This window comes from Delphinapterus leucas, chromosome 12 (genome assembly GCF_059928025.1).
Source record: "Delphinapterus leucas isolate spDelLeu-1000000601 "Yukka" chromosome 12, BTC_Dleu_Yukka2, whole genome shotgun sequence".
Taxonomy (NCBI): Eukaryota; Metazoa; Chordata; class Mammalia; order Artiodactyla; family Monodontidae; genus Delphinapterus; species Delphinapterus leucas.
Genome location: NC_143140.1, coordinates 20,556,065 through 20,577,115, shown reverse-complemented (window position 1 = coordinate 20,577,115; position 21,051 = coordinate 20,556,065). Strand labels below are relative to the sequence as shown.

At 33.7% G+C, this 21,051-nt stretch overlaps 1 protein-coding gene across 4 annotated transcripts in view; it reads left to right on the top strand.

Moving 5' to 3' along the window:
* Positions 1-21,051, top strand: part of PHIP (PHIP subunit of CUL4-Ring ligase complex) — a 127,423-nt gene that overhangs the window by 57,467 nt on the left and 48,905 nt on the right. For all 4 annotated transcript variants that reach the window (XM_089921755.1, XM_089921756.1, XM_089921757.1 and 1 more), the window contains 4 exons: positions 10,864-10,992; positions 12,599-12,824; positions 16,696-16,833; positions 17,724-17,907. In XM_089921755.1, coding sequence (XP_089777881.1) covers positions 10,864-10,992; positions 12,599-12,824; positions 16,696-16,833; positions 17,724-17,907 — 677 coding nt within the window. The remainder of the gene's footprint in view (positions 1-10,863; positions 10,993-12,598; positions 12,825-16,695; positions 16,834-17,723; positions 17,908-21,051) is intronic.

Genomic DNA, 21,051 nt, shown 5'->3' with positions numbered 1-21,051 from the left:
GCAGTTTCCACTAACTAGTGTATGAAGGCAAAAGCGCTCCGCTCCTCAAATGCTGCTGTTGTGTATCTAGGCATACTTTTTTTGTGTACTTCCTGTATATCAGGGCTGCCTTTCAACAAAGAAAACAAAAAGGAAGGCATGTGTTTCTACTATTTCAGCATTTTTAAATTAAAAATTAATTATAAAAACCTCTAGTAATAAATCATAAAGCAATACAATTAATAGTGTGTGGCCAGAATTATTTTGCAAAAAAAACTATTTGACAAAAAACAGTCATTTGTAAAATGTAATGGCTTGTGAAAAATTTCATAAAAGTGACACTACTTGATTGATAATCATAATAAAGTGACTTCTATGTAGTAAGCAAGCAGAATATAAAAGGAATTTTTATTAGTGAAGAAATTAACTTTAGCTGTTGTTGTGGATATGCCTTAGTGTACATAAGGTAAGATACAATTGGTCAAATTCTTATTTTTCTAAAAAGACAGTGTTAATTATTTGGGGTACAAGTGTTAGTGATAGATGGATTTCCTTAGTGATTATTTGTATAGAGAAGAATTTTTAAAAAACGAATCTTTAAATATGCTCGTAAAGAATTTTTTCTTTTCTCCTCCTCTGTCCTTGTGTTTCTGATTTGCTTCTTTTTGGAACATCTCTGCTGAATAAGAAAATAAGTCATATCTCAGTTTGCCTTTATAGCTTCAAAAGAACACAAATTGTGGGCTATACATGTTAGTTTCATATTTTCAAAGGTCATTGATGTATTAGTAGAGTGTTTGGAGGGAAAGTGTTCTCTCATACTTGAATATTGCTTTCACCTTTAAGTTATAAAGGTGAATTTTTCCTCATCAGGTAAGTTGATCACACTAATATTCCACATATCAGTAGATATAAAAATTGCAGCACCTTGAGATTGAAGTGACTTGCTCTTAGACCAATAAAAATTAGTGATATAACCAGGAGTAGAAGTCAGCCATATTATGTTGTATGCTCTTTGAAATTAGGTAAGGAATTAGTTACATTACTGCCTCAAAAAGTATTATTTGCTTAATAAGAGTTTTAGATAAAGCTATTTTCCTGTTCTTTCTATGAATAATAGAGAGAAAAGCCTCTAAAGGGTGGAAGAAACCAATTTTTGTAATAGTAGAACTGGATGGGTATCTATTGAATCTTCAAACTGAGAAAAACAAAACATAGACTAAAAAGGATTAAAAATATATCTTGCATTTAAAAAGCTGGAACATAAGCTACCCCTCATCACATTAAAATACAGATACTCACTTTAATTTTTTGCATGGTTTTTAATAGCTTCCAAAATTCTTCTACTTCGAAAATACTTAATACCTCATTTGGGTCTCATGAAAACCTTGTAATATAACTAGGGTAGATTTTATTGTTACTGGTTTTATGAATGCAGAAACCGTACAGAGATGAAGTGATTTGCCCTGGTTTACGTAAATCACAAAGCTATCATACGGGCATTTGGGGTTTAAACCCATGATTTTTGTCCCCTGCTAATGTGTTCTTAATGCTATCTCTAGCTGTGGTTGGTCATTACATAGCTAATTCCCCAGCTGTGTCCAGTTAGTGATATGTCCAGGGGGAAAATGTTTTCATAGTGATAGTAACTTTGAGTAGATCTTTTGAGATCTTATTATGTAGCTTGATGATTTTTCTGTCTCTTAATTTACAAGTTGCCTAAGGGCCCTACTTTTTGCTCTTCACTCCTTTGTTCACTTCATTTTTTTTTTTTAATCTATAGACAGATAGAAGATAAAGCATCCAGCATTGCTATTAAGAAAATAAAAACCATTTGAGGGAGAAGTAGAAGCTTGTGTTCACTGTCTGCTATCATGAATGCTGAGTTTTGGCTATAGTTATAACTATTTGGTTGTGTGTAGCTAATCAGTAAGTTTTTGAGTTACTAAAATAACATAGAAGTTGATCAAGTACAAATTCAATCCATGATATTAGATTGTACTAGTAATCATAAGTTCAATTTAATAAATACCTTTTGATCACCATGTAGAGGGATTCGTTATAGTATCTTGGATGATTTAAAGATGAATAATTCTAGTGGAATATACCCCATTTCTAGACTAGAAATTGTAAAAGTTTACACAAAGTATTGAGATTAAGTAATATTTCATTTGAGTTTTTAGATTGAAGCTTAGAAGTATTGAATAAATTCACTATTACACCTATGGGCAGAAAATAAGGAATGTAAACTGTACCTTTAAAAGAGCAAAAATTCTATATACAAATTCTTAAAAATGCAGGTTTTTATCAAGTGTATTTTGAGAGTACTGCTTTAATATTAGTCTTTTTATGATAATTGAATTTTCTACTTGAAATTTATAATGCTTTGCGAAAAGTAATGAAACCATGTAACAAATAATTATTTTATGTTAATCAGCATTTTACTGCACTTTTCTTACCTATTACAGAAGTTAAAAATCTTTAAAACATTTTTAGAATAAAAAATATATCTTCAGTGGTTTCAAAGGTTGAATGTTTTAAAAGTCCATGTTTGACGTATGGTAATTGCATTTTAATAGATTTATTAATAAAGTTAATAAATTTTAAAATATTTTGATACATTAACTTTTTATTGTAGTATGGCACGTGATATTCATCATTCAGATAAATTTTCTGATTCCTTTTTTCTTTTTCCTGTATCAAGTACAGTTTTTAAAATATTTTAGCACCACCTAAATCTGTAAACAGATTAAAAGATTTAAGATTGAGAGTTGAGATAAAAATATTTAATTTCTTGTAAGCTTACATAATCCCCTAATTCATTTCATTTCAAAATCTTATAAATTCTCAACTTGCTGGTGGTGGTGTCTAGAAAAACTGATGGGGTTATTTTCCTCATTTTTATTGCTAGCTTTCCTCTTAATAGAGGATCTGAATGATAAAAGCAGTTGGGGGTGGGTGCTGGGTTTGTTTTTGTTACTTGTAAGAAGTGTATGATGAGATGGTATAACTCAGGGTATCAAATGGGATAGACAATACATGCTCCTTGCACTCCCCTGCCCCTCTGTTGTTTCATCTTTAACTAAAAATAAAATAATGTAAACTTTTAAAAGCATTTGTTGGAAAAGCATAATATGTAAGGTGGAAGGCTAGAGCCTTTCTTTCCTCTTTTTTAATGAACCAGAGAAAGGAGCTAAAGAGAATATTGTAGAGAACGTTGTGAACATAAGATAACTTTATTCTTTAAAAAACCTAAATTCTAGGCCTTAAGCTATACTTATTTAACATTCGTCTACTAACTCTGTCAATTATTCATGTTTCAGCTGAATAGATCCTATATAGCTTGAGTATTCAGGGCAAAAGTTGAGTATTTTGGGATATTTTATTGAAGACTGATAGTGTATATTAAGAATATTTCAAACTATTGATGTATAGTTGAACAAGCCCATGTTCTGTCTTTGGATGTGACAGGAGGTATCTTGTTTTGATAAGAGTTGTTCTAAATTCTAGTTAAAAGGCTGTAAACTCCTATTAAATGCTAAGAGGCAGATAAATTATTTCGCAGAATAACTTGAAAAAGTGTGCAAACTCTCTGAACTAAAGTTGAGGGTTTTTGTATTATATTCCCCATCCCCCCAAAAGAGGTAGGCAAGTTTAGAAGTTTAATACACCCATAAATGTTCCTAAAATACAAAGTTGTTTTTTATAGCCTTTTTTCCCTTTAAATTTATCACAGTACAGCTAAGTTTTAACTACAAGTTTAATGAAATGAGTATTAACTTAATTTGAAAAGATATGAAAAGTGACTTTGAAATTTCTTAGTACTAGGCCATTTTATGATTAGGTAGAAAATAAAGATGTTTGGAGGGGGATTTGTAGCTTTCCTCGTGTCTCTGGCACTTTTGCTTTATCTTTTCTGCTCTCTTTTCTCTATTTCAATTGTTCTAGCTGTGTCTGTCTGTCTGTCTCTTTCTCTCCATATCGTTCTATTTCTGTAATGTTATTCAGAGCTCTAGTTTGTTGCCTTTTGTCTGGTTTTGATTTTAATTGAAGAGTACAGTGTCTCTGGCTAGAAAGCAATTTTACTGAATTTGATTTTTGCTTTGCGTTTGTTGTTTCATGGGTAAATTCCAAATAACAGTTTTCATTTATTTAATTAAATTTTCCTTATTTTTTATAATTGTTAACCTTTCTTTTACTTGAGATTTTAAAAAAATGTTCCAGTGTCCACTAATCCAGAACAATATATTTCTCCTTGCAACGTTCCAAACAAGCAGAGGCTGCCAATCCACCACTCAGAATTTTTGCACATGCATACTTCTGACATTAACATGTTCTCAGTGTGACCTCTAGTTTAGTTTTGGACAATTGTAGCTGCATGTATCTAGGAAAGGGAGAAAGAAGCTTGAAATAGGTGTATCTCGTATCGTGTTCTCTTGTGAATCAAGATTTTAAGACCTTGCTTTCTCTTCCTCTCTCTTCCTCCATCTCTCTTTCTCCTTTCTTTTTCTCCTTCCTTCCCTCTTTCGTTCCTTCCCTTTTATCTCATTACCTATCTATCATCATCTAACAGGATGTCATATACCTGCACTCTGTTTGTTAAAAGGATTTTTCTGATACTTCCATTCTTTGTTTCAGCCTCTCTGCATAAGAAATTACCTTCAATCTTCTGATTGTAAACTTCAGTTATTGTCATTTTCTTTCAGGTTTCTGGGGTTCTTTAGATTCTGTCTCTTTCTCATTCTATATCTTGATATCAAAAACATATCTTAATATTTGTTGCCATGAATGTGAGCTTGTCATACTATATTATATTTGGTGAATTACTTTTTTTTATGTAGTAATTTTGACATGTTCCATGAGTTGCTATCACAAGGATATTTTGAGATTTGATAGTTATAAGGGAAAGTATGTAAAATTACAGAATGTAAACATGCAGGTGAAAACATTTTGATTAGCAGATACTTGAGTGATTTTGTACATAAACACAGAATATGGGAAGAGTAGGACGTGGTCCTTCTTTTGTTTTTGTTTTTAATCCAGCTTGCAGTTAAGTTGGGGAGATAAAATATACCTGAAAAGATAAGTATGGCTAAATAGTTTGAAGTGGTAGTGTGGCATATGAGAAAAGATAATTGGTATATCTAAAAATGTAAGGATAACTTCAGGGTGGATGGTCAGAGGAGGAAGAATTGGAATTATGCCTTGAAAGATAAATAACAGTTGTGTCAGAAGATAATTTTATAAGTAAGAGGAATATTATATAAATAGCCAAATAAGAAATGTTAAGACATGTTCATAGAGTAATTTGGAAAGTTTTTCTGGAATAGACTTTGAAAAATGGGTGATAAAATGAAAAGCATAAATTGAAGTGGCTTGTTGGTGCCCTCAAATTACTTGTAAACATAAAGAATAGCTAACCTAGTGGGGGTTTTGGTGAATTACTTTATATTCTAGAAACTTAAGAGAAAAATATTTTGGTTGCCAGTGGTAGTGTTTCAGGTATGAAATTGGATAGGTGGGGGAGACCAGCTTTCATCAGTGAAGTCATGATGAAACATTGTTAGCGACAGGTAGTAAATTTGTGAAAGAAAAACATACATAGGACTTGGTGTTCTGTGATGATAGAAGGATTAGAGCTAGAGAGTGACAGAAAATTTAATAAATGTGTTAAGAGTATTGAGCCTAGGTGATCTTGACAACAGTGATACTCTTAATGGAAATATGAGAGATGTGAAAGAAAACGGATTTTTTTAATATGTTTATCGTGATGTAGTGTTGGACTTTTTGTGGAAATGGACAGCCAGCACTTGGAGATAGACTACTTGGAGAGGCTAGTTGTAGAGAGAAAGAAGTGTAGTCTTCCATGTAGAAAGATGTCATGGAGATAGAGAGGACAGTGTAGAGGGCTTAAAACTAAACATTTAGAAATACAGTTGACCCTTGAACAACATCGGCTTGAGTTGTGCAGGTCCACTTACATGCGGATTTTTTCAATAATAAATACTATAGTACTACCCAGTCCGCGGTTGGTTGAATCCACGGGATGCAGACCGTCAATACAGAGGAACTGCGTATATATGGAGGGCTGGCTATATAGTTATATGTGGATTTTTGACTGTGCAAAGGGTTGGCGCTCCTAACCTCCTTCATCATTTAAGGGTCAACCTTAGTCATGTTTAGCAGAATGGAGAAGAGATTACAATCTCCAGAAAGTGTGTTGGGAAGACACCATGCTATGTCAGAGAGGCCAAAGGAGGAGAATCAGTTTCAAGGAGGACTTGATTAATAGTATTACTTCCCTCAGAGAAATCAGAATATGGGTAAACAAAATGGTGTTAAATTTGAAGATGAGTTATTTATTTTAGTAATACATTTTTCTTTTGATGAACATTAGAGTTGATTCTTCAGAATCACTTTAATATATCTACTGGTTTTATTAAGTCAGTTACAACAGTTTCCTTTTTTATATAAACTTATTTATCTTGGCACCATTTATTTTAAATAGCTATCTTCAATTCATATGTAATAATGTTACCATTAATTAAAGAATTTTCAATGTTAAAGTAAACATTTGTTTAGGAATAATCTTTTAAAGTAACTTGATGACACCTGGACTGTTGGAGTGTGGATAGCTTCCCTTAAGATATATTCTTGGTTTACACTGTTACTATAGTAGTAATTAGAAGGTGACCTAAGCATATTTTAATCATAGGTATGACAATGTCTATCTCCAGTATCTAGGGTACATTCTTAATTAAGTTTATTTTCCCCCAGGTTGATAGCTTTAAAGGTTCTTTATACATAAGACTTTCTAAGGGTAATTCTTAGCATAAATTTAGCTTCTCAGCTCTTTTATTCTTGGAATATGAATCTATCCCATAAAATTATTAGGATATTTTGAAAGGTTCCTCATTTGAAATTGTGGAGTATTTTCTAGGTGAGATACTTACTCCCTTCTAATCAATGGTATATTTTAAAAAATGAATGAGACCCCAAAATTGACTGTGGTCATAGACTTGGAATAATTCCATAAAAGGATGATTCTGCCTAAGAAAGCCAGTTTTTTAAGCATCCTGATTTGTGTTGAGTTCCTTTAGGAGTACATACTTCTCATATTCATCTCTGTGTGTTCCTCACAATAGATGTAATTTAGACCCTATAATTTTAGTCTGTATTCTGGTGCTTTTAGCATACCTCATTTTCAGATTGTCCAGTTCTTCCAAAAAAGGCTTCCTGAATATTAGGTGTTAGGATTTTAGAAGTGGTGATCTAGTGATCACCACTGAAGTTAAATCTAGTGATCATTTAAATGACCTTTATCATTTCGCAGAGATATTAAGTGATTTACCCATTACTAAAGGAGAGGTCTCTTCAGTCTTAGGCGTCAGTCCTCTGTCTCCTTTAATTATTCATCTTTCTATTTCACAAGAATTATATTAGAAGTTGTGGATTGTATTCTGCCTTGAAAAGGGTACTAGTATTCTTCATTAAATATGACAATTCTGTCATCATCAAAACTCTTTAATTCATAAGTTTTTGCATTGATTTTTTTCCAAGTTCAGTGTAAACTTCTAAACTAACAAGATTGTGCTGCTCATTTCTTGGAAATATTTCTAGAATTCTTTAGTCAGTATGAGAATTTTCCTACAAAGGAGTCATTATTTTAACTTGTCTGGTCTTTTCATCTCTTACTTTAAAAAACAAAACAAAATAACCTTATCATAGTTGCTGAATGTATTTTTCTGTTTTCTTTTAACTCCTATTCTTCTTGAAGTTTTTACACTTATTAGTGAATATTACCTCATGGATTTTCTCAGCTTTCCTTACTGTGGTTTAGCAAGTATGAGTTTTATTATGTGGTCTTTGTTTTCATATGTCCCAAATAATGTTTAGCAAGCATACTTGATACTATTAGGGGAATAGTTCATCTAAAATTCACTGATTTTGAAAATTTGTTATTATTCATTTCTTTCTGTTTTTAAACTTACTAGAGCATGCTATAAGTACTAGCATAAGTTATGTACAATGTTAAATTTTATGTTGACTTTTTCTATTGAGCATTTAATTTTATGATAGGTTCATATACCTTTTTATCTAAATGTATTTTTTAATTGAAGTGTAGTTGATATATAATATATACGTTCATATAACTTTAATATGAATAGAAAGGATACCTTTTAGTTTTTGAATGTAAATCTCATTGCTTTTTAGTTACACATGCATACTCAAATAGTGCCTTCATTATTAAATTTTTTCTTTAAGAATTCTTAGTCATAAGTATTCTGACCCTGGTTTAAGAAGATGAAATCCCTTTCAGAGAGAAGTATTTAACTATTTTTAACGGTTGGCTTAGGTAATTATAGCATAAATCATAAAAATAGCTAGGGTATATTTAGCTGTATAGGAAAGTAAAATATTTTCCTACTTTGATCAACTGGAAAGGCTAGACGGCATTTTGTAGTTAGGGCTGTTTATTATCTGAGGAGCTTTTTCTGAAGATAAATTTGGTATTTTACATAGTAAGGTTATGGGCACCTTTTCTAATTGGTTTGTAAGTAAAGCAGATCCATTGTCTTCTTTAATAGTTAATCCAAATAATGTACTTTCGAAATACACTTTCATATTCTCCATATAAAAGTCACTCTGGAGTTATACAGATGGCTTATACCAAGAGAATTTGTACCATCCTGCCATACTCACAGTGGCATGTGTTATTGTATAGCAACACAGTGATCTTCAATAGGATTGCTATTTTTTCTTTGCTTTTTTAGAGCTTTAGAAGTTCTGCCTCTCCCAAGTATTCTCTCAGAGATCTTCTACTAACAGTAAATGTGGCAACATTGGTAGGTAGCATGGGTATAGGGTTGATTAATCCTCACCACCACTCCCCCACCGCCACCTCCCCGAAAGAAGAATGTAGAGCAAGATGGTCTAAACATTATATAAAGGATACCATGCTTATGAACATCCATCAGACATACTTTGGCATTGCTGAGTCAGACTCTCAGATCTCTTCCTCTGTTCTACTGTATACTTAGAATTGTAAACTTAGAATAGTATTACAGTTCTGGGAGCATTTATTATATTAGATTTATAAAGTAGTTGGGGTTTCTTTGTTTTTTTTCTCTGTCTTTTGTGAAATTTTGAATGAATTGAGGTAAATAAAACATCTAACAACACATGGCTAAGACACTTTTAATTCTTTGGTCTTGAGTTTTTTATGTAAAATTCCATATAGAGCTAAACTTTGTTCGTGTGATTAGGTATTATAACAGTTCATGTAACTTTTTATTTCCCTAGACAACACTGAAAAATAGAGATGTGAATCCTGACATTTCGCTTATATTCTTTCGTTTTTGGAAAATACGAAGCTATATAGCTACTAATGCCCTTAGGTTAATCTAGAGAAGTAGTTCTTTCTTGTTTCTGAACAGTTTTAAAGTAGACTTGGAATCAGTTCCCTTTCTCTGTTATCTTATCCTCCAACTTTCTTCACAACCAAGAAATGATCCTGTTTCACTTACTCATTTTCTTGCTTTTATGTTATGTCTTTTAGTGTATTAGACGTTAGATTGCTTCACCAGTTTTCTTTCATGTGATTAAATTTTAAGGAAATTTATTCTTATTTCTTTTCCATTATTATCACCGTTCAAAACAGCATTAATAACCTGTGTGCTCATTCCTTCTTTTCAACAAGCCAAAGGAAAAATTAGTTTTCTTTTTGAGGTAATCCCATTTGTGGTACTATATAAACTTCTTAGGCAGAGCCCTTTCTTTTAGAACAACATTTTCTCTTTTGACCAAAATGCAAACCTTCCTTGAAAAATCAACTATTCTTCAAAGTTTTAATTTCACTTCTGTACTTGGTGAACTGTACATTCATCCCTGTGCCATATTTTTAACACTAAAGAAAGAAAATTACCACTTCTCTCTTTTCCAAGCATTTACTGGGATATTGGGATATTACTAATAAAACCAATTTGTTCTAGATCAGTGGATACCGGAACAGAGAGGAGGTATTTCTTACCTGATAATGTGTGTGTGTTCCGATTCTGCTAATCCAGAAATCCAGTCACATTTGTTGAAAATCATCCTTAGTTGTTATTTGTTAGGGAGTCAACTCCCTATTTTAGTTGTTTTCTGAAATTCAGTCCCTAGTTGTGCTTTAGATAGGGTAGAATTTTTACCTCTTTCAGAATACTGCTAAAGAAGTTTTCAACTGGAACATAGTCTGAAGAAGCACTGAGAGCAAAAAAATTCAGAGTGGTGATTGGCCACCTCTGTTTGATTGACAGGTTGCAGGGAGAAACCCATTCGTTCTGGATTAATGGAACTGGAAAACAGAAAACAATTATCAGGTAAAAAAAACCTTTTCTTTAACCTTTGAAATTCACCATTTAAAAAATGAGTCAGACCATCAAGGGAATTTATTACCAAGAAGAAAAATTTAGTGTCTTGTGAGCAGTGATCTCTGGCTATTACTTCAAGAGTTACCAAAAAATTGCTACAGTTACTCCACATTGTCAGCCTTTGCTGAAAGGGCTTGATTAAATGCAGATGAGATGGACTGTAAGGTGCAATTTCATTTTAAATCCGGGTTACAGACATGAAGCAGAACTATGGGTGGGGGAGAATGGTGGTGTTTTATTTCCTGACTTGTGTCTGGTCTATGGATAAAGATAATACGTTGTTTTTCAAGGCTTTTAATCTGGCACTTTTCATGAATATTCACAAATATTGTTACTATACTGTGTTTGTTATATCTTCACTTCATTAGGATATATACTTACATATCTTTTATCATAGAATTTTAGTAACAATAGTGACCAGTTCTTTATATTTTAATGGCAGTTTTCTGATTGTTGGTTAAATACATTTCAGATTGAAGGCCAAGGACATGGTGCAGTATTTGACTGCAAATGCTCTCCTGATGGGCAGCATTTTGCATGCACAGACTCTCATGGACATCTTTTAATTTTTGGCTTTGGCTCCAGTAGCAAATATGACAAGGTAGAGTACGATGACTGTATATCTACTCCTTATAGTTGTTTGTTTGTTTTTAAATCCATAGATGTTTAGGGGTTGTATTTTGGGGAGGGAAGTGATAATTTTATATTTCAGAAGAAATAACCTTTTACTTAGCCTGCTAGAAAGGTCTAGATTGCAGTTCTTAGGTTGGGGTATATAAGATGGGTGTTGGAGATGTCCATAGAGGGATTTGTTGAAATTCTGTAAAATGTTTTACTTATATGGAGAATATGCATTTGTCTGCGGTACAATTCTGTGGCTTTTATGTGGTTCTCAAAAAAATGTATGGCCTGGGCTTCCCTGGTGGCGCAGTGGTTGAGAATCCACCTGCCAATTCAGGGGACATGGGTTCATGCCCCGGTCCAGGAAGATCCCGCATGCCGTGGAGCGGCTTGGCCCATGAGCCATGGCCGCTGAGCCTGCGCATCCGGAACCTGTGCTCTGCAACGGGAGAGGCCACAGCAGTGAGAGGCCTGTGTACTGCAGCAAAAGAAAAGAAAAAAAAAAAAAGTAAAAAATGTATGGCCTACTGTGATGGTAGTTAATATTTTTAAATATTAAAGGCCCTATCTGAGATTAGTGACTAAAAGATTTAAATTGTTTATCTGTGGTAGAGTTGTTTAAAAGGTTATCATAGTAAAAACTGAAGCGTTCAGGTTTAAGAAATTCCAAATTAAATGATAAAATTTAAAGTTACAGATGTGTCAGGTATGAGTTCGTGTTAATAATTTTTATATTCAGAAATTTTAGAGAAAATGCTTATTCTCCTAGAAAATCATGTCGTTAATTTTTTATATTATTATTATATAAACCATGCTTACTGTATACTTACGGATTTTCTTAAATTGTATGAGTGGTTTCATTAAAGAGTTTAATTCAGAGAATAAATTGATTTCTCGTTGCAAAGTGCTAAAACAAATAATTACCATATTTAGTAATTTTAAAGACAAGATAAAGCATGATAGCCCTGGGAAAGTAAAAGTACTGCTGAAAGATTTATGCCTAGATTTAATTTTACCATTTAATTTGAAATTATGTAACTTACTTTTAATGTTTTTTTTATGAATACAGTCTCTTTCTATTCCAGGGAAACTTTAAAGCAGCTACTTTTTTTTTTTTTAACATCTTTATTGGAGTATAATTGCTTTACAATGGTGTGTTAGTTTCTGCTTTATAACAAAGTGAATCAGTTATACATATACATATATCCCCATATCTCTTCCCTCTTGCATCTCCCTCCCTCCCACCCGCCCTATCCCACCCCTCTACGTGATCTCCCTGTGCTATGCGGCTGCTTCCCACTAGCTATTTTACATTTGGTAATGTATGTATGTCCATGCCACTCTCTCACTTTGTCCCAGTTTACCTTTCCCCCACCCCGTATCCTCAAGTCAAAGCAGCTACTTTTCTAATCGTAAAATTTAATGTAGAACATACAAAGATTTATTTACAGTTAATTCAAGAAAATAATATTCTTTTATATTATTGTTTAATACCATGATTTATATTAAAATGTTTGCCTTCCATTAGAAATCTATAATGATAAATTTTTCTTTGTCCATTCTTTTATGGGCCTTTCTTTTTATAGATAGCAGATCAAATGTTCTTTCACAGTGATTATCGGCCCCTTATCCGTGATGCCAACAATTTTGTATTAGATGAACAGACACAGCAAGCACCTCATCTGATGCCGCCGCCTTTTTTGGTTGATGTCGATGGTAACCCTCATCCATCAAGATATCAGAGATTAGTTCCTGGTCGTGAAAATTGCAGGGAGGAGCAACTCATCCCTCAGATGGGGGTAACTTCCTCAGGTAAATGCTCATTTTAATTCCATGCTAAATTTTCCTTTTCCTATTGAAATCTTATAAAATTGATAATTGGGTAGAACTTTGTTTTTAATTGTTTTGAACAGATGAGAAGTAAAATGATTTTTATAATTCTCTAAAGTTCTTTGAATAATGCTTAAGTATTGCAAGACAGTTAAGAAGCATTGGAGGTTTAAAGCAATAATTTTGGTCTATATCTATTTATAACCTTCTGAGGACTAATAGGGTAAGTCTATATTTGGTATGAGATGAGTCAGTTCATTTATTTATTCATTCAGTAACATACATTGTGAATCTCCTCTGTCACTGACACTTGCTAAGCTGTGGTATTCAGCAGTGAACTAAACAAATGCAATCCTTGCTCTCGTGGAGTGAGTTAGATTACTAAACAGTTATAAACAAATACATAGTTAAAAATTATGAATAATTATTAAAGCAAATAATAGTATGATGTGAGAGAGAGAATAAGACTAGATAGCCTAGGGGACTTCCCTGGTGGTCCAGTGGCTAAGACTCTGCTTTCCCAATGCAGGGGACCTGGGTTCAATCCCTGGTCAGGGAACTAGATCCCACATGCCACAACTAAGAGTTCGCATGTGGCAACTGAAAGCTCCTGCATGCGACAAACGAAGATCCCATCCTGCATGCCGCAACTAAGACTTGGCACAGCCAAATAAATAAATAAATATTAAAAATAAATAAACGACTAGATAGCCTGTTCATGTTAACGATTGTTTTAAGAAGTGATCAACTTTTAAAAGTTTAAGGAAAGTTAAGATAGGAATGAAAAGTGTTGCTGTTTTGGAGGGTGAAGTAATGGAGGGTGCAAGTTGAATTAGTTGAAGAATCGAATGGGAGTTGAAATGGAGACAAGGTCTACAGGCTTCTTCCCTGCTTTTGGCAAGAAGAACAGCACTAATTTATTAAGTGAAAATAAATGGAAGGACTGTAAAGAAAGTTAAACCAGTTTTGCAATTATGAATCTTTGTTATATTTTAGACTAGAAAAATGTTTATGAAAACAGTTTAGGTTCTCAACTAGCATAAATGGACAAAACTTCTAAGTAGATGTGAAGGACATTATGGGATGTAATATATAATGAGTTAACTTTTAAATAATGAATTTAGAATCTGTAAGCAGCACAGAAAAATCAATCATCTCATTTTCTTAAAGGATTGGGCATGTGAAATTATAATAAAGAATCTAGAGTATGTGAAACTAAAATGTTTCAGTACGTGGACACAGCATGAACTCAATCCGAGAAAAGGCAGGATTTGAGAAATCTAGGCAGGCATTCAGATTAGAGAATTCACAATTGTTAGAGAAGTCTTGGTCATAGGACTGAAATTAAGATAAATGTCTTCATTCCCTTAGTGGGGAACTGGCAAGAATCAGATCTTTCCCAGGTCTAGTCAGGTACCTAGGCTGGGATTTCAGGCACAGGGAAATAAGAAAAGGACTCATTTATTAAAATATCAGTGCTATTTAATTATCGTGATTATTCTTCCCTTCATTTAACAGTTTTTAAAGGGCTTTCATAAATAACACTCATTTAATCCTTTTATCTGTGGTGTCCCAATTCTAAAAATTGAGAAAATGAAAATTTAACAACATTATGTCTTGTTCAAGTTAAAGTACACGGAATCGTAGGGACTCACATCCAGCTCTGACTCCCAGTCCATTGTTCTTTCTTCCATGCCAAGCTGCCCTTAGAGTAACAAGTGGACTTGATCTTGAAAATGAAATAGACACCAGTTATAGTATCGGGCTACAAGAGAACCCAGAGCAATAATTATGGCTTCAGAGTGAGTCACAGAATTTTTAAGTGTTCTAGTAGCTCACAGAATTCAGGGTAAATATCATTTCCTTCGTTATTTTAGACTTGCCAGGTACAAAAATAGAACAAAAGAAAAATACTTTTTGAAAAAATTTTAGCATCATTTCTAATTATGTTTCTATTTGCAAATCTAGATCTGTAGTAAAATTTATTTGGGGAAATAGAGTTAGGTAAACATACATGTTGGATATTGTAATAAGTTGGTTTGAGTGCAGTTTTGTTATATCTACACTGAACAATACACTTTAAATGTTTTCTCAGTTGTAAACTTGAGCTGTGTCAGATTCAAACATGAGATGTTTTCTCACCAGTATACCAGGAAAGAGGCGTCCATAGGCATTTTAATTTTTACCTCTGTTCACTTTTACCACTTTGTAGCTTTGTGACCTTGGTCAAGTTATTTTATCTCATTGAATTTTAGTTTTCTCTTATAAAATGCAATAACCTTATGTGCTTATTAATACATGTAATTTCCTCTTTTCTTATACCTTCATACTACTACTACTTCGTTTCAGAATATACTTTGTATCTTACTAACCCACTCTAAAAGTCTGATCGCATCAAGTCCTTGCTTACATTCCCACACACCCAATATTAATTGCTGTTTTCTCTCCTCTTGTGGCAATGCCTTTCATATATCTCATAACATAACATTTTCTTATTTGTTCAGCAGGATTGAGCATCTTTATATGCCTAGCATTGTTCTAGATTTAGAATTAGAATATTAAGATGGATAAGAAAATTCATGCTTTTGAAGAACTAATAAGTAGTGGGCTTCCTTTCTATATTGGGCTGAGTACTAAGGTATGTACACAGTCAGTCCTCCGTATTCCTGGATTCAGCATCTGTGGAGTCAGCCAACCCCGTATAGAAGATATTCGGGAAGAAAACCCCAGAAAGTTCCAAAAAGCTAAACTTGAATTTGCTACTTGCAGGGAACTATTTACATAGCATTTGCTATTACATAGCATTGTATTAGGTGTTTCAGGGGTAGTCTGGAAAGATTTCACATAGGAAATATGGAGATGCCATTTCTCTTGGTGCTTGAAGGATGTTAGCATTTATCACATTTGTACTTGAAGTGGTCAAAAGCTCCAAAGCGTAAAGGTGTATATCCTATTACGAGAGTAAAAGAGTCAGGTAGTCTCATATCACTGGTGTGGGTGAGAATTGATGTTGGAGGAAAAGCAGGATGGGTTAAAATACACCAAGTTCCTCCCTACTTCAGAGCTTTTGTATTAGCTCTTACCTTCTGTCCAGAGTGTATTTCTAGCTCTTCACATGGGTGACTAATTCTTTTTTTTCTTCAAGTCTCACTCAAATGCTTCCTTTTCAAAGTGGGCTTCTTTGACTTTTCTGACTCACCATAGGTAGTTCCCATTTCTCTTCTTCCCCATTTTCTCTATCTCATCACCTTCTTTATGTTGACAACATTTTTTCCCAATCTTCATTTGTGTATGGGTTTATCATTCAGTTTCCCCATTAGAACGTTAGCTCCCTGATGGTCAGGGACCGTGATGTATCTTGTTCACCACTGGATCCTCAGTTTCTTGGTGTAGTTCCTAATACATAATGGGCACTCAAGAATTTGTTGAATGAAGCAGTAAAGCTTTTTGAGAAAGTGGGTAATCAGATTTGCCTTTTTTAAAAGAAGATCTAAGATGAAATCCTTCTTTTGCCACTTACTAGATATATGACTTTGAATAGTTTTTTTGATTTTCTTATCTATAAAGTAGAATTAATAATACCCATGGGATTGTGGTATTGTAATGATTATATGAGTACCTGAATCATGGTAAACACTAAGTAAAAGTTATGTCATCATCATCATCGTTATTTTTAATGAAGATTGAAGGGGGCATGTTTCCTTTTTTTTTTTCTCTCTCTCTCTCCCGTCATTCACAGTTGCTCATTTTAGGTCTTTTACTCAAGCAAAATTAATGTTTAATTATGGACTCAAAGTGAGGTTGATAAGTAACATGGTTTGAAATATCCTTAGCATTTTTGTGGTTTACATAGGACTGAACCAAGTTTTAAGTCAGCAAGCAAACCAGGAGATCAGCCCACTGGACAGTATGATTCAAAGACTACAACAGGAGCAAGACCTGAGACGTTCTGGTGAAGCAGGTATCAGTAATACCAGCCGTTTAAGTAGAGGTAAGCAGTGATTCTTAAGTGAAATATTTAAAAAATTGAAGCAGTCTAAACCTACAGCAGTAGAGAAGCAATTAAACAAATATGGTAAATCCATTATGTGAAATATTAGGCTGCCAAAATGATCATGGTCTTGAAGAATATTTAATGACCTAAAAAAATATTCTTAATATAAGGTTTCACACTATGGACAATGAGTTTATTAATGTATATATTCTTCCAGATCTCGTATAATAAACATGAATAATTTAGAAAAATGTTAAAAATAAATTTATTTAATAATTTATGGAATACATTCAAAGCCACATTCTCGAACATCTCACCATCCTTAATGTTGTATATTATTAAACTTTAGAGAAAATTTATGAACCATAAATGTCCTTGGGTTTGTGTCTGTTTTTGCTTCTTATATAGTTTTCCCAAAAATACACAGTGGGCAATTTTTTTTTAAGTAATATTAGGTTTTACATCTTTGGAGCTTAACGGTCCATAGTCATGATTCATTAACTTATCTAGTCAACTGAATAGCCATGTTCTGTTTTCATTAAGCTTTTGCTTGTGGTTTAGCTCCTAATTTGGTGATGTGATTATTTGCCACAGCGCTGTGAAGTTTCATGTGGAAGACAGTATGGATTTTTTTCCCCCTGGTGTGTTTGCGTGTGTGTGTGTGTGTGTGTGTGTGTGTGTGTGTGTGTTTCCTGTTAGAAGCTAATGGAGAAGTGTCTCTAAATAGAACTTACTGATTATTTGCCACAGCACTATGAAGTTTCATGTGGAAGACAGTATGGATTTTTTCCCCTGGTGTGTTTGTGTGTGTGTGTGTGTGTTTCCTGTTAGAAGCTAATGGAGAAGTGTGTCTAAATAGAACTTACTGTATTAATTTTTTCACTTAGGCTCTACAAGTTCTACCTCAGAGGTTCATTCACCACCTAATGTAGGACTAAGGCGTAGTGGTCAAATCGAAGGTGTACGGCAAATGCATAGTAATGCACCAAGAAGTGAAATAGCCACAGAGCGGGATCTTGTAGCTTGGAGTCGAAGGGTGGTAGTACCTGAACTATCAGCTGGTGTAGCCAGGTAAGGAAGGGGAATTATGAATTTTTATGTACCACAGTTGTTTGTATTCATTTTGAATTACAGTCTTCAGAGTACCTTTTTAGCTCTAATTTGTTTTAAATTTATCTGCAGAGCTAATGTTTTAAACTATTCATGACTCTGGAGAAAAGTTAAATTTCAGTATATGTCCCTTTCTGGGATGATTCATGTAAATGATATGGGGGGAGTGTTAAGGTGAATGGGGGGGGAATTATAAATTTGGCTTGAACAAATATGAGATTTTACTGAGTAGCATATTTAAATCTTAGTTTGTCTTGTTTAACTGTATCTTAAAACACATTCATAGTTTGTTATAATTTATTTTTCTGTGGATTTTACGAATCATTCACACCACATCATTCAGAGGCATAGTGAAAATACATTATTTACTGGTAATAGATTATATAAGTATTTTTAAATATTTTTTATACTTAAAAGTATACATATGTAAATTAAAAAGTATTGATTTATGTAATCCTATTCTAAAGGTCATTGCTATGAGGGACATTTATATCCAATTCCTTTCGATTCTTTATTAATGAAATACTCATGAATGAGGTCCATATGAGCCCCAACTAATACTGACTATATATTACTGTACTATAACAAAAAACATAGGAAGATGAAATTTGATTTTAGGATTTCCTAGTTCTTAAAAGAGTAATTATATGATTAAAAATATTTGTAATCTGAATGTTTATATATATTATGCTTTTTTGATCGGACAACACTCAAATTTGTGTTAGGTTTTAGGATTATACACCTAAAGCTTGAATTTGAACCATAACTTTATCTGATGACAAATATACCCAGATGTTCTTTAGCTGTGTTCCTGTCTACTTTTTAATTCTAATGTTAAGGTTTGAAGAGGGTGCAATAAATAATACCCATCATTTTAAAAATAGTTCTGAAGGAGTAAAAAATAACACAAAAGAGTAAGACAGGAAATGAGCATATTTTATTATTCATACGGCTGTGAAGAACGTGACTTTTATCTGCATGAACGTGTGCTTCCTAATACTGAACCCCAGCGAAAGGTACCACTGGGCCACGGTATTTCTCCCCATGTGAGGCAGCTGGTTTGCTTCTTTAAAGTGCAGAGAAGAATGTATACATGGCAAACAGGGCATAGAACTGGGCCATGCTAAGCTGGATTTTCCTTCTAGAGCATCCTAATTAATTAGTTCACTCCTCCCCTAGACAAGAATGAGTAAGGAGGTGAAAAGCGTCCAGGAGTGGGTTGCTCGTTGGTGGTGGAGGTCCCTGCACATGGAACAGTGGGGAAGATTTGTTTCTCTCCAGATATTCGTCACCTTTTTATCTCTCTTTCTTTGGGCTTGACCATTGAGTGTATGGTCCAGCGAGGCTGTGGCCATTACTTCAAAGGGTATTCGGCCTTCCTGGAGCTTTGCATTAAAATTAAATCCAATCCCATAGCCAACAAAGGATTACTATCTATTATATATAAAGAACTCTCAAAACTCAGCAGTAAACAAAGCAATCCAATTAGAAAATTGGGCAAAAGCTATGAACAGACATTTCATCAAAGAGTATATACAGATGGCAAATAAGCACATGAAAAGATACTCAACATCATTAGCCATTAGTGAAACGCAAATTAAAACTTCAGTGAAATAATCTATGTACCTATCAGAATGGCTGAAATACAATGACAGCACCAAATGCTGGGAAGGGTGTGGAGAAACTGGATCCCTCGTGCATTACTGGTGGGAATGTAAAATGGTGCAGCCACTCCGGAAAAGAGTTTGGCATCTTTTTAAAAACCTAAACATAGGACTATCATATGATCCGTTGATTGCACTGTTTGGGGATTTATCCCAAAGAAATTAAACTTATTTTCACACAAAAACCTGTACACAAATGTGTAGCAGCTTTATTCGTAATAGCCAAAACCTAGAAACAACCCAGATGTCCTTCAGTGGGTGTATGATTAAACAAACTATGGTATTTCCACACCATAGAGTAAGACTGCATTAAACAGGAACAACCTGTTGATACACAACTTGATTGAATCTTCAGGGAATTACGGTGAGAACCAGTCTCAAAGGTTATGTATTAATCCATTTATGGACTACTCTTGAAATGACCAAAGTATAGAGATGGAGAACAGATTAGTGGTTGCTAGACATTGTGAAGAGGAAGGGCTGAGGAGGAGAAGAAGGTGGCTATGATCATTAAAAGGGCACCGCAAGGGACCTTTGTGGTAATGGAAATGTTCTTTCTGTATCTTCACTGGGCCAATGGATACACAAACGTACACATGTGATAAACTCGGAGAGAACTAAATACAAACACACACACATGAGTGGAAGTAAAACTGGGGAGCTCTGAATATCAGTGGGTAGTATCAATATCCAGATCCAGGTTATGACGTTGTACTACAGTTGTGCAAGATATTACCATTGGGGGAAGCTAGGTAAAGGATACAAGGAACCTCTTTGTATTATTTCTTAGAACTGTATGTGAACCTACAGTTATCTCAATAAAAAAGTTTAATTAAAAAAAAACAAATTAAGAACAAACAAAATTAAATCCAAGGGCATTCTTTTCACAAGATTCAAGTTCACTCATTTCCATTCAGAATCTTGACCAGCCTCATTAGAGATTCTGCAATTAAGTATAAAATGACAACATTGATATACCCAAGTAATAAAATGTCAACATTATAGAGCTCTTCCAGGTTCGAATATTAACTCCCTTCCAACTGTGATATCTCCAGGGAAAAATTAAAGTTCAAAGATTAAATACGCTTCCAGTTCAAAAACCTTAAAGTTTTAAGGAATTAAAATTTTTTAAGAATTCTCTTGTCCTTGTGAGTTCAGGTTCCATGAAGTTAAAGTTCACAGTTAATGTTCCTCAAAACTTATGTTGCTCAAATTCAGCTTGATACCTGAATAGAGTTGAAGTTTTTTCAGTGGCTGAAGCCCGACCTGCCTTTCACTGGAGAGAATGTAGTTCTTTCAGGGCTTCGGGAGTTAATGTTAGTTCTACCTCAAGGGTCTGTTGTGCCTTATTATTTTTTTTTAAATTCCAGCTATCTGTATTGCACATAAGATTATCACAGCGTAAGCCCAACACTGACATAAGTTTTGAAGAATAAATAAA